Raw genomic sequence first — 15,104 nt, forward strand, 5'->3', positions numbered from 1 at the left:
AGGGTTCTTCCAACCATTCTCCATAGTTCAGACATCCAAGGTGCTCTTACATCCAACCAGTATACTCTCTTCTTACTCACCGGTGGTCTGTCAGCCCATGGGTTTTGGAGTTCATCCCTAGCTCCTTTGACAGCAAGATGCTGAACCACTGAACCATCAGTGTTTGAAGGAACTGTTCGTTTCATCTCATGACTATGTGCAACTGGATGAATGAGGTGCAAAAACATAAAAACATTTAAATAAAATACATCATACTGAGATGCTGATTATTAAATGTATTAGTATAGCAGATCGTTCACTGAAGAAGTTTTTCTACTTGAAGTCTCGGGTGTGCTGGAGCCTATCCCACCTGTCATCGGGCAGGAGGCGGGGTACATAAAAACAAACAACCATTCGCACTCACAGTCACACCTACGGGCAATTTAGAGTCTCCAATTAATGAATGTTTTTTTTGGGATGTGGGAGGAAACCGGAGTGCCCGGAGAAAACCCATGCAGGCACGGGGAGAACATGCAAACTCCACACAGGTGGGGCCGGGGATTGAACCCGGGTCCTCAGAACTGTGAGGCTGACGCTCTCACCAGTCGCCCACCGTGCCCGTATATATATATATCTTTGACGGAATGACAGACTTATGTTCTAGTTGTGTCCCAGGAAAAAGACGAGAGTGCGTGCTTGCACTGACAAAGACATCTTTATTTTGAAAAGCCTAAAGACAGTGAAAGCGGCACAGACCCACTGATCTCACACCAATCAACTCAAAAGGCACCACTGTTGAACAGTACACCAAGATTTCATGGCTCTTAAAAGCATCAAACAAGAACTGAGCATCACGATGCAGTTATTGAGGTCATGGTATTTTTTTATTTTTTTTGGGAAACCTTCAAAGAGCTTTCTTGATTTGAAAAATAGGACTTTAAAAACATTTATGGGAAAACAAAACAATGTTCCTGCATAATCCTTAAGAAAAGCATTAAGCATTAATTCACATGCCATTAATTTACGATACAGCACATGCCTAGAAGGGAAGATTAAGTCTGTTGTCTGTCTTCATCCATACTGTATCTAATTAAAAGTAATTAATGATATTTGGCTGCACAATTAATTTATCATTTTCAATGCAAAAAAATATTTATACTTTTTCAAATTTGTTATTGTTATAGAGTTCATGATATGCATCCTGGTGAGTCCAGACTCTGGTGTACAGACAATGGCCTCTAGGCCAGGCGATTGAACTGCTCTCTCCCTTGTTTTTTTTTTTTTTTTTTTTTTTTGCATTCCAGAAGAATGGTACCATATGTGGTGGGGGACATGCCTTTAAGTTGGAGCATAAATATTGGGCCTTGCCACCAAGGAGCTTTTTAACCACCTCGGTGACCTCAACCCCAGAGATAGGAGAGCCTGCCTCAGAAAACCCAGACTCTGCTTCCTCATGGGAAGGCGTGTCGGTGGAGTTGAGGAGGTCTTCCAAGTATTCTCCCCACCGACTCACAACGTCCCGAGTCGAGGTCAGCAGTGCCCCATCCCCACTATACACAGTGTTGGTGGTGCACTACTTTCCCCTCCTGAGACGCTGGATGGTGGACCAAAATTTCCTCGAAGCCGCCTGGAAGTCTTTTTTCCATGGCCTCACCGAACTCCTCCCATGCCCGAGTATCCCTCAGCGACCCAGAGAGGTGGGTGAAGTTCTGCCAGAGGTGGAAGTTGAAACTCCTTCTGACAGGGGATTCTGCCAGACGTTCCCAGCAGACCCTCACAATACGTTTGGGCCTGCCACGTCGGACCGGCATCTTACTCCACCATCGGAGCCAACTCCCCACCAGGTGGTGATCAGTTGACAGCTCAGTCAACTTTCTCAGTCTTTTTTGCAACCTGTCCAGGCTTTTTTGGAACGTCTTGCAGTTCATAAAATTCTAAGTTAATGATTATTTGCTAAAAACAATAAAGTTTATCAGTTTGAACATTAACCTTTTAACAACATTCAATAAACGTTTGGGCACTGAGGACACTAATTGTTGAAGCTTTGTAGGTGGAATTATTTCCCATTCTTGCTTGATGTACAGCTTCAGTTTTACACTCCATATTACGCCACACATTTTCAATAGGAGACAGGTCTAGACTGCAGGCACGCCAGTCTAGTACCCGCACTCTTTTACTACGAAGCCACGCTGTTGTAACACATGCAGAATGTGGTTTGGCATTGTCTTGCTCAAATAAGCAGGGGCGTCCATGAAAAAGACATTGCTTGGATGGCAGCATATGTTTCTCCTAAACCTGTATGTACCTTTCAGCATTAATGGTGCCTTAACAGATGTGTAAGTTACCCATGCCATTGACACTAACACAGCCCCATACCATCACAGATGCTGGCTTTTGATCTTTGCGTCCATAACAGTCCGGATGGTTCTTTTCCTCTGGCCCGGAGGACACGAGGTCCAGAATTTCCAAAAACAATTTGAAATTTGGACTCCTCGGACCGCAGAACACTTTTCCACTTTGCATCAGTCCATCTCAGATGAGCTCAGGCCCACAGAAGCCGGTGGTGTTTCTGCGTGTTTTTGATAAATGGCTTTTGCTTTGCATGGTAGAGTTTCAAGTTGCATTTACGGACGTAGCGCCGAGCTGTATTGACTGACATTGGTTTTTTGAAGTGTTCCTGAGCCCACGTGGTGATATCCTTGACACATTGATGTCGGTTCTTGATGCAGTGCCGCCTGAGGGATCGAAGGTCACGGGAATCCAATGTTGGTTTCAGAATCAGAATCATCTTATTTGCCAAGTATGTCCAAAACACACAAGGAATTTGTCTCCGGTAGTTGGAGCCGCTCAAGTACAACAGACAGTCAATTTACAGAACACTTTGGAGACATAAAGACATTGACAAAAAACAATTGTGCAAAAAGATGCAGAGTCCTCTAGCACTTAGAGCAGTTCGAATGACTAATATTGCAATAGTCCGGTGCAATGACCATTGTGCAAAGGGCGCTGAGACTTCAAGGAGTGTATGCGGTTTAAAGTGACGAGTAGTGCGATAATCTGGGACAATGTTGGTTGTGCAAAAGTTACAGATACTCCTCAGTGTGCAAATGGAGCAGATGCTACTCTGGCATGAGTGGCCAGTATATGCAAATAATGCAGCATGGCGAGACAACTACAGTGAGTGCACGAGTAATACATAATTGGCCCCACAGAAATGTGACAACGAACTCAAGTCAAAAAAATTGCCAGCTTGTTGTAATGGAATTATAGGTTAGGTGTTTAAGAAGTTGATCGCAAGAGGGAAGAAGCTGTTGGAATGTCTACTAGTTCTAGTTTGCATTGATCGGTAGCGCCTACCTGAGGGAAGGAGCTAGAAGAGCTGGTGACCGGGGTGCGGAGGGTCAGAGAGGATTTTGCACGCCCTTGTCTTAGTTCTGGCAGCGTGCAAGTCCTCAATGGTGGGTACCGACAATCCTTTCAGCAGTTTTGATTGTCCGTTGCAGTTGGAGTTTGTCCTTTTTTGAAGCAGCACCAAACCAGACTGTGATGGAAGAACACAAGACTGATTCGATGACCGCTGTGTAGAACTGTCTCAGCAGCTCCGGTGGCAGGCCGTGCTTTCTCAGAAGCCGCAGGAAGTACATCCTCTGCTGGGCCTTTTTGAGGACGGAGTTGATGTTGGTCGCCCACTTCAGGTCCTGAGAGATTGTAATTCCCAGGAACTTGAAGGTCTCGACGGTTGATACAAGGCAGCTGGACAACGTGAGGGGCAGCTGTGGCGAAGGATGCCTCCTGAAGTCCACGATCATCTCTACAGTCTTGAGCGTGTTCAGCTCCAGGTTGTGTCGGCCGCACCACAGCACCAGCCGCTCTGCTTCCTGTCGATATGCAGACTCGTCACCGTCCTTGATGAGGCCGATGACAGTGGTGTCATCTGCAAACTTCAGGAGTTTGAAAGTCGGGTTCGCTGAGGTGCAGTCGTTCGTGTAGAGAGAGAAGAGCAGCGGAGAGAGGACACAACCTTGGGGCGCCCCAGTGCTGATGCTGCGTGTGGATGAGGTGACCTCCCCCAGCCTGACCTGTTGTGTCCTGCCCGTCAGAAAGCTGTAAATCCACTGGCAGATGGCAGGTGAGACCCTGAGCTGGAGAAGCTTGGATGAAAGGACTTCAGGGATGATGGTGTTGAACGCTGAGCTGAAGTCCACGAACAGGATCCTCGCGTAGGTCCCTGCACTGTCGAGGTGTTCTAGGATGAAGTGCAGTCCCATGTTGACTGCATCATCCGCAGACCTGTTCGCTTGGTAGGCAAACTGCAGGGGGTTCAGCAGGGGACCTGTGACACTCGAGACGTTCAAAGGACTTCATGACCACAGATGTCAAAGCAACAGGCCTGTAGTCATTCAGACCCGAGATTGCAGGTTTCTTGGGGACTGGAATGATGGTGGAGCGTTTGAAACAGGATGGAACTTCGCACATTTCCAGAGATCTATTGAAGATCTGAGTGAAGACTGGAGCGAGCTGGTCCACGCAGACTTTGAGGCAGGATGGGGACACATGGTCCGGGCCTGCCGCTTTGTTAATCTTCTGTTGTTTGAAGATGCGTCTCACATCCTGTTCATAGATGGTTAACGCAGAAGTCAGAAGTGTGATTGTGGTCGCGGGTGCGGCCGGGTGGGTGTGTGGTGTGAAACTGTCCTTTTCAAATCTGCAGTAGAAGGTATTCAAGTCGTTGGCTAGTGTGCTATTGTTCTCAGCTTGGAGGGATCGTTGCTTGTAATTAGTCAGCGATTGGAATGCATGCCAGACTGATTTAGAGTCGTTTGCGCTAAACTGTTTTTCCAACTTTGCTGCATGGTTCCTCTTTGCAATGTTAATTTCTTTAGTCAGCTGGTTTCTTGCTCGATTATACAGGGCCCTGTCCCCGCTCTGAAATGCGTCCTCCTTAGCTTGGCGAAGCTGCTTAAGTTTAGCAGTGAACCACGGCTTGTTGTTGTTGTTGAATGTGCGAAATGATTTTGTTGGTACACAAACCTCTTCACAGAAACTGATATAGGATGTGACAGTGTCCGTATATTCATCCAGGCTGCCAGCTGAATTTTCAAAGACACTACAATCTGTGCAGTCTAAACAGCTTTGAAGTTCCATCTTGGCTTCATTGGTCCACTTTTTGACCGAGGCTTCACACATTTAAGTTCTTGCCTGTACGTCGGTATTAAGTGAATTAAGGAGTGATCAGACGAGCCCAGGGCTGCACGAGTTATAGCACGGTATGTGTTTTTTACCGTAGTGTAGCAGTGGTCTAAAGTATTATTTTCCCTGGTAGGACATTCGATGTGCTGCTTATATTTAGGGAGTTCATGGTTGCTTTGTTAAAGTCTCCGACAATAATGAGGGGTGAGTCCGGGTGTTTTTTTTTCAATTTCGTTGACTTGTTCGGCGAGCGTTAGCAATGCGGCGTTCGTGTTAGCTTGAGGCGTTATGTAGACTCCAGCCAGTATGAATGATGCGAACTCACGTGGCGAGTAGAATGGTTCACAGTTTAAGAATAGCGACTCCAAATGCGGGCTGCACTGTGTGCTGAGCACCGTGACGTCCGTACACCATTTTTCGTTGATATAGAGGCATATCCCGCCGCCCTTTGTTTTCCCCGATGATTCCATGTCGTGGTCCGCTAGATGGATGTGGAAGCCGGGAAGCATGACGGCGACATCGGGTACAGCGTCGCAAAGCCAGGTCTCCGTGAAGCACATGGCCGCGGAACGTCCGAAGTCTTTACTGGTCTTTAACAGAAGATGAAGCTCGTCCATTTTGTTGGGTAGGGAGCGTACATTCGCGAGGTGGATCGACGGGAACGCCAATCTGTGTCCTCTCATGCGGAGTTTCACCTGAATGCCGGCCCGTTTCCCTCTGTGGCGCCGCTTCCGTCTCCATGCGCCGAAAACCGCGGACGCCACTCCGGTGAGTAACTCGGGGAAAAAACTGAGCGGATATTCGAAAGTTGGTGACAGAAAGTCCGGAGTAGCCTCCTTGATGGTTAGCAGGTCTCCCCTTGTGTAAGTGAGTCGTGTAAGGTCTCCAAAGACGGACGAAAAACACAAAAACAAAGACAATACTAGAGAGCGCGTTACTGAGGCGACCACATTGGTAGGCGCCATCTTGGATTTTCGGCCTTGCCGCTTACATGCAGTGATTTTTCCAGATTCTCTGAACCTTTTGAACGTTGAGGAACAGTGTGCTTAAACTGTTCGACTTTTTTCTCACGCAGGTGTTCACAAAGAGGTGAACCTCGCCCCATCTTTGCTTGTGAATGCCTGAGCAATTCAGGGAAGCTCCTTTTATACCCAATTATGGCACCCACCTGTTCCCAATTAGCCTGTTCACCTGTGGGATGTTCCAAACAGGTGTTTGATGAGCATTCCTCAACTTTCTCAGTCTTTTTTGCCACCAGTCCCAGCTTTTTTGGAACGTGTTGCAGCCATAAAATTCTCAGTTAATGATTATTTGCTAAAAACAATAAAGTTTATCAGTTTGAACATTAAATATATTGTCTTTGTAGGGTTTTCAATTAAATATAGATTGAACATGATTTGCAAATCATTGTATTCTGTTTTATTTATGTTTAACACAACGTTCCAACTTCCTTGGAATTGGGGTTGTAATAAGAAAATGCAGCATGGTCTGACAGAAAGACCCATAGACACATACTATTTTATACTGTATATGTTTTAAAGGTATACAATTAAAAACATGAATTTACAGGTTAAGCAGAAGAAAACAAACAATGAATCTAGCAGTATTGAAACATTAAGCATGAGTGTGAGGCTAAAACTCTTTCTTTTTATCTGCTTGCAGCTAAAAGGTTTTGGAAACAAGTCACGCAACTGTATTCTTCCGTTTGTGCTCTTCATCCAACTCTTGAGTTCATCTTTAATTCACAGACAGAGCCATCCCTGACAATTATTAATCATTCTGCAAACTGCTCTTTTCCCTGCACCGCACGCACCGCTGCACTGTGCTTTTTGCATACACAACAAAAAAAAAAAAAAACACCTTTGATTCAGCAACACCCGCACACCACTCATTTATTTATGTTGTTTTTCTGGAAAATCGCAACAAATGTGAAAAGAAAAAGAATGACAATGATAAAGAACAAATAATTTTATCACACAAGAAAAGAGTTTGACTGGTGGTGTATTATGGATGGGATAAACATCAAAAGAAATTTTGTTGTCAGTGCTCAAGTCTAAACATCCAAACTTTATTTGAAAGAGAACTCCATTAATTTGGATGATATAGAACTATATGATCATATACGATGATATATGATATGACTTAGATCAGTCGGTAGATGTTCCTTGTCCCCCCTTGATTAGCTCCAAACTCTTTTGGATTTTTGCTTTATATGAAATCAAGAACTATTGTATATATTGTGTAATATTTGAAAGAAAATGTAGATAAACTTATTTAATAATTCATTTGTTAATCTACTATTGGCAGTGGGATGAAACAGCGGTTAGCATGTCTGCATTAACATTCTGAGGTTCAGGCTTCGAATCGTTGTTCTGGGCTTTTGGTGTGGCATTTGTGTTCTCTCTGTTGGGTGGGTTTTCTGCAGGTACTCCTGCTTCTTCCCACATTCCAAAAACACGAATGTTCGATTGATTGAAGACTAAATTGTCCATAGGTGAATGTGAATGGGTGTTTGTCTATATGTGCCCTGTTATTGACTGGCGACCAGTCCGTGGTGTGTACCCCACATCAATCCCAAAGCCAACTGGGATTGGCTTCAGCAAGTTCAGTTTACCCTAATGATGGCAACCGCCATTTTACATTTCTGTTATTATGTGTGTCTGGCTTGGTTTTTTAAATGACCGTTACCAGTGATTCAAATGTAGCTGCTGCTATCAAATAATATTGTGATCCAGGACATATGTAACCCATCTGATTTTGTGCCTCTGCATAACATACGTAACTATTGCAATGCTTCCTGCACGGTCGACCACACCAGGGTTCAAACTCACGCTGCCACAGTGTCATGTATTGGGAGACGAGTGCCCGGGCCGCTAACTCAGCGGCCAGCAACCTTTTTTTAAGGATTGTGGAGTGGGGTTTCTTAACGTACATCCGCACCGCCGAGCTCCGTTACACATACTGTACATATGAGGTGACTCATCCAATCAGCGATGAGTCTTATCCCCGACCAGTACCTACCTTTTCCGGTATCTTAATGTTGTTGTGTTTTTTTATTTGCTGCTGTGTTTAGTTACTTGTTGTCTGATTAGTGATTTGCTGTTGTGTTTTTTAATTAGCCGTTGTGACTACTTATTTGTTGTTGTGTTTTTTTATTTGCCGTTGTGTTTACTTATTTGCTGTTTTGTTTTGCACTTCAGGCCCACCGTACTATTGAGTGCTCGATGTTTGGAAATGTTCCAACGTATTTACATCATGACTGTGTATCACCAGAAAAATGTCATGTTACTTTCAAACTCAGTTTGTAGCAAATGTGAGTGACGTCATGCACGCTGTGCGACATATACATCTTTGATCCAGGCTTCCTCATAATGGTCAAGTGAGTTTTTTTTGGTTATGGATGAATGTATTACTATTATTATTTGGTTTTTGTTTCGTGTACAGCGCTTTGTTACAGCTGTGGCTATTGTGGAAGCGCTACTTGAGTAAATTGAGTTGAAATGAGTCAAGTTAATAAGTGTACAATGAACCTCAATTATGAATTCTAAAAATCTGTTGAAATAACACATGTAATATAATGTGATAAAACATGCTGATTAGATTGAAAATATAAAAATAATTAATCACATCTTTACAGTGGCACATACGGCGGCGTGTTAGGGTCACCTGGTGAGAAAAAAAAGCAGAGACGTGATTTAAAGTCATCGTGATGAAATTAGTATCATCCTGATGAGATAGAAAGTCGTCACGATGAAATTTAAAGTCAACAATTGATGTGAGGATCTTTGTTATATCCCGGATATTACAATACTACTATGATTTTCTAAGTAATAGTTTCATAGGACTATAAGGATCTAGAGATAGGGGTAGGAATAAATAAGCTGTACTTCTTCCTACTCCTTTTCAATTATGTATAATTGAACTTCATTATTATATTTTTATTTAATGTTGCCTGTTTTGTTCTTTTTATATCACTTCCACACATGTTTGAAATAAAGAGTTTATTCAAAATCAATCACTTAATATTGACTACTTTTAACTCACCTTTATTTTTGTCTCAGTGTACAAAACCAGACTTTTCATTTGCAACAATCTCTCCAAACACATGATTTAATTTACCGTTGACATACTGCTTACAGGCGGCACGGTGACAGTCTGGTTTGCACATCTGCCTCACAGTTCTGAGGACCGGGATTCAAATCCCGGCCCCGCCTGTGCGGAGTTTGCATGTTCTCCCCGTGCCTGCGTGGGTTTTCTCCCAGCACTCCGGTTTCCTCCCACATCCCAAAAACATGCACAGTAGGTTGATTGGAAACTCTAAATTGCCCTTAGGTGTGAATGTGTGCGCAAATGGTTGTTTGTTTATATGTGCCCTGCGATTGGCTAGCGACCAGTTCAGGATGTACCCGCCTCTCGCCCTAAGATGGCTGGGATGGGCTCTAGCATACCCGCGACCCTTGTGGGGATAAAGCAGTACAGAAAATGGATGGATGGATACTGCTTAGACGTTTGGGGTGCATTTTATTGCTTAAGTTCTGTCTTATTGTACATGAAAAAATATGGCCTGGATTGTCAGTTAATCATTTAAACAGAAAATGAGACACAATAATAATCTAAGGCACTAAAAGTTAGCCACTTTTTCCAGCTGAAGCATAAAAACATTTGCAACAATAACCTCAGAATTTATGATGATTAAAGAACAGCGGCACATAGTTTGTCACATCATTCTTTACTAAAAATATAGGCGTTCATATATGCAGTCTATTTGGTAAGATGATGATTAGACACCGAAGCCTTGTTTGTTGTCTCCAGAGATGATTAACATATAAAATCCCACAGGCACAAATGTCCTCCAATGGCCAATCTGCAGTTGGCTTCCAACCATGCCTGAGAAAAGGAGACGAGCACTTCCATGCCAACAGTCATCATGGCCTGTATGTTTTAATCACATCTTTGATGGCCCTCCTGCATATTGGGCAGCAGGCATTGATCTGCCTCTTGAGCTTCAGTCCGCAGTCGTTGCACAGACACATGTGGCCGCACGTGTAGATGACTGTGTCCACTTCTTGGTCGAAGCAAATGGTGCATTCCCCGTTCTTTTCACAGGAGGGCCACTCTGAGCCAGCCAGGCAGGGAGAGACGGGAGGGCTGAGAGGGGAGCTGGGAGCCGTCACTGTATGGAAGGAGAGGAATTGTGGGAAGTGGGAAATAGTTACTATAAATTCTTAAAATGGAAATAAATTAGAATGTAAAGCAATGCCCAATTAATATTATTACAAATTATAAAAGCAGAAAAAAATTAATTTATGAAATAAAGCATCAGTTGTACTGCATCAGTCACTTAGCACAATGTACTGTTAAGATGAAATCTTGCTTCTGAGCGATTAGCCTCAACATAGTATGCTAATCGGTAAATAACCAGTTATACTGCATTTCTGTAACTAGAAGGGGGCTGAACTGTTATGGATCATTTGTAGAGATTAAACCTACTCAGTGCATGTCTATATTGGCCTAATATATGCTTTTATAATTTGTTGTATTTACATATACCAAGCTGTTTTCCTGCTTTTAAAAGAAAATCAAAATGCTATTCTTTTTTTACCCCTTTATAAACAGTTGAAAGCAGATGTTTACGTATACTCTATGAAAAGACATATATCGTAATTTCTCGTGTATTTTGTTAGTTTTTTCTAAGAATTATTCTTGAAGTTATTGACTTCCTCTTATTTTGAAATTCACAGCCCTACTTGTATTTATTAAATGAGAAAACACACAGTTGTGCTCATATGTCTGATTACCCAGGAAGAATTTGTAAGATGTGTACAATTCTTTAAAGAAAACATGACGGACCAGGCGAAACACATTTAATTTTATTTTAATGGGATTCAAATTAAACTGTCCAGCATTTCAGAAAACCATTATCATGAAACAAAACATAACCATAAAGAAATTAATGACGGTTGTTGGTCAGTCATATTTAAAAAGAACAATATTCTGCAAGACCCCAAGATACTTGAACTCCTCCACTTGGGGCAGGATCTCATCCCCGACCTGGAGAGGGCATGCCACCCTTTTCCGACTGAGGACCCCCCTCTACACCTCGGCTGCGCCTAGAAATTCTGTTTTTGAAGATTAAATATTATTATTTTGAGACTCCTGCACTCCTGCCTTGCCTCCCTGCTTCCCTGCAATTGGGTCCACCATGTTCTTGCCTTGCATTCCTTGCCTTCGCCCTAACCACGTACGTGACACCTTAAGCCACTTTGTCACCAGTTTGGCAGTATGCTTTTGGTCATTATCCATTTGGAAGACCCATTTGTGCCCAAGCTTTAATTTCCTGGCTGAAGGTATGAGATGTCCCATCAGTATTTCCACATAATGTTCTTTCCTCATGCAATCTATTTTGAAAAGTGCACCAGTCCCTCCTTTGTCAAAAGAACCCCACAACATAATGCTGCCACCCATGTATTTTGAAGTTGGGATGGTGTTCTCAGGTATGCAAGTGTCCTTCTTTTTCCTCCAAACGTAACAATGCTCATTATGGCCAAACAGTTCAATTTTAGTTTCGCAAGACCACAGGACATGTCTCCAAATATCAAGGTCTTTGTCTCTGTGTGCATTTGTAACTGCTTTTTTTGTGTCTTTCGGAGTAATGGCTTTTTCCTGAAGAGTGCCCTTTCAACCCATGTATAGTACAGTATTCCTTTCACAGTTGATAATGACACACTCTTACCAGCTTCAGCCAGCATCTTGGCAAGGTCTTTTGCTTTTGTTCTAGGGTTGATAAGCACATTTCAGACCAAAGCAGGTTAATCTCTGGGACACGGATCCCATCTCCTTCCTAAGCAGAATAATGACTGAACATTTCCATGGTGTTTATAGTTGAGTATAATTGTTTGGGCATATGAACGTGACACCTTCAAGCATCTGGAAATTGCATCCAAGGATGAACCAGACTTGTGCAAGTCCGCAGTTTTCTTCCTGATATGTTGGCTGATTTGTTTTGACTTTCTTATGATGTTACACAAAGAAGCAGTGTGTTTTAGGTATGCGTAGTTCAAATACTGTACATCCACAGTCAATCTGACATTATATCTGAAGCTTCTAAAGAAATGACAACATCATCTTGGTTTTCGCAAATTGTTTCAACGCATAGTAATCGTACAGTATGTAAACTTCTGACAGTAATGAAAATTGCTTTAAAAAAATCCTCTCACTGTTCTGGAATTTAGCAAATAGAAGTAATTTCGTTACAGGAAAGGTTTAGTCTGATTTCATGTCAGTGAGCAAAAAATGCATATGTCTTTTTAAATAGTGTATGTAAACATCTGGTTTCAACTCCATCAGATTTTTAACCCTAGTTGTTCATTGTATTACAGTTCACATTGTCCAAACCGTGTTAATTGTTTAAACTTTACATCAATATCAAAAGTACACATCATGATGATGATGATTATCATCATCACCAATACTCCATAATTTAGCATTCCCACATGGCATATTAAACTGCAGATTACTGCTTCTTTGCATCTAATCAACACTGTAATGACAGAAATATATATATATATATATGTATATATATATATATATATATATATATATATATATATATATATAATATATTATAGTCGACCACATGTATCCATTGAGTTTCTATTTTATTATTATTATTTATTTTTTAAATTTTAAATCATAAGAATTTATTCATTTTAAACTTGAGTTCATATTTTAAATTATGTTATGTTACATACCTAAATTAAAGATAATGGTGTAAACAATGCTATCAATGTTTTTTTCTTTGGTACATAAAGTACTCTTCACATTGCCTTTTACATCAATGACGTTGATGTAGTGCTTATGTCATTCTCTCCTGAAACACCAATTTTAACTTAAAAGACAGTTCCGGACTCCTCATTGTTGCATCTTATGATTCTCAACTCTCTTTTGGGAGTTTGGGTGCCACTGAGGTTTGTAACATTAAGACCAACATACCTGAACTCTGACACTTTTTTGCATACCACTAAATCTATACTCTACTATTAGCCAATCATCATTACATCGTGTGTAACAGCTGTTAGTTATCAGTGCATAATAACCATGAGACTGTCGGTAACGGCCTTGTAAGGTTTGAGATAGTAATAAATCAGATTACCCCTGTTGGAAAAAAACAACAGCATTAGTAACGTTATTTTTAACGCCGTTACTCACAACACTCAAACTCAACTCTTAACCCAACAGTCAACGCGCAAAGAAGAGCACCTGGACACAGTATTCTGCCATTTTAGAGGGGTTACTATATGAGGCAGACTTTACAGTCTCAAAGGCTAACCATCCTTCTGTTGACTTTTGTGTCTTATTGTCCCGAGTGTCAGATGTTGATTGATGCAGGAGCCTGCATTAAACAGACATTAATGGACAGCTATGTCGTTTTATGTCATTGTTCTCACACTTCCTATAACCTATTGTTTCATGTTTCATGTGCCATCACCCACTGTATCTGTTTCTTATGGATGTGCATTTCCCCTCGCTGTCTTAGCGTGCTTCCTTGTTGAACTGCTAGACAGTTGTAGTGCTGCATGTTCTTGGCTCTCAGTTCTCATCCCCCTATGACACAAACCTCTTAATTCCCCCTCCGAGTAATATGAGGCGCACATGCTTGTAGAGGTGCAGCCAAAAACGGCACCTCTGTGTCTCTCTCTCTCTGTTACTCCCCTACTCTCTGTCTCTCTCCTCTTGTACTCTCTAACCCAACAAGTCGAGGCAAAAGGCCACCCCACACTGAGTCCCAAGTCTGCTCACGATTTCTTCCCAAGAGGGAGTTTTTCCTTGCTTCCATCACCTAGTGTTTGCTCATGTGGGGTTCAGTTGGTCTTTTAATTAATGAGGAAGGTGGTTTTAAACCTACTCCATGGTTAAAGTGCCCTGTGAAACCTTATGTTATTATTTGACACTATATAAATGAAATTTAATGAGTACACACACTGACACACACACACACACTGACAATCGCGCCTAATTTGATCATTTTTCCTCTCTTCTGATCGAAGTCTGTAAAGGCCCGATTATCAGATGTATCTGAAACGTTATCTTTACCAATTATCCTGTGGTGTGGAGATGTGTTACTATTCTTCTCCGATCTGCTCAGAAAATGGTCAGGACCAACAATCATAAACGTAAAACCTGTTCAATATAGACAATCGCAAGTCCTTATCTGTGTGGTCAACATCGAGATCAGATTCCGTAGTTGTGACGTAAAACGGAACAATAGTCAATCAGGATGCGACCTGAGGCTCGCACCTCGCGGTGGACACAAATAGAGGAGCAACTGGAAATGTTCAGTTTCATTTATAGTAGTTTGTTCTATTTATTCTTATACTACTAATATTTCTTCTTCTTTGAATTTCCCCACAGTCTGGATGCCCTGTGGCATGTGCTTCCTCTCACTGGTCAGTCTTCGTACTATGACAGACGTCTGGTTAGGAGGAGGAGAATAAAGATTGTCGGTGGACACATTATGTATGTGGTGTATTTTGTTAGTAATCTGGAGTACGCCATGCACCTCCTTATCCTGTGTATCCTCACATTTTAAAAGCAAATAAGATGTTAAAAATCGCCATGTGTGTAACCCGCTTCATCTGATACACCTTCTTACACAGCAATAGACCACCACATATGCACGTGTGTTATTCTCACCTAAAGAGGATTCAGACGCAGAGGAGGATCTGTTGACGCTGAAGGCCAGATCTGAATCGCTGTCGTCTGGACTACTGCTCTGGGAGTTGCCGGGGGATGTGGAGGGAGGACTGGGCTGCAGTGTTCCTGGGTCATAAAGATAAAGATGCTGATGAAAAGGTATGCGTGGATGCCGAGTAGGAAGTGCATGTTTTTCCTTTGATGCGCTCTTTCCTTGAACTGCTTGGATTGCTCATAATGGT

At 42.2% G+C, this 15,104-nt stretch overlaps 1 protein-coding gene across 2 annotated transcripts in view; it reads right to left on the minus strand.

Moving 5' to 3' along the window:
- Window positions 1-9,188: 9,188 nt before the first annotated feature.
- The window catches only part of neurl1b (neuralized E3 ubiquitin protein ligase 1B), a 51,816-nt gene continuing 45,900 nt past the window's right edge, over window positions 9,189-15,104 (minus strand). For both annotated transcript variants that reach the window (XM_061788223.1, XM_061788224.1), the window contains exons 5-6: window positions 14,863-14,988; window positions 9,189-10,342 (exon numbers count right to left, since the gene is read on the minus strand). In XM_061788223.1, the coding sequence (XP_061644207.1) occupies window positions 10,095-10,342; window positions 14,863-14,988 (374 nt within the window). In that variant the 3' untranslated portion in view covers window positions 9,189-10,094. The remainder of the gene's footprint in view (window positions 10,343-14,862; window positions 14,989-15,104) is intronic.

The sequence above is a fragment of the Phyllopteryx taeniolatus genome, chromosome 10, assembly GCF_024500385.1.
Source record: "Phyllopteryx taeniolatus isolate TA_2022b chromosome 10, UOR_Ptae_1.2, whole genome shotgun sequence".
Classification (NCBI taxonomy): Eukaryota; Metazoa; Chordata; class Actinopteri; order Syngnathiformes; family Syngnathidae; genus Phyllopteryx; species Phyllopteryx taeniolatus.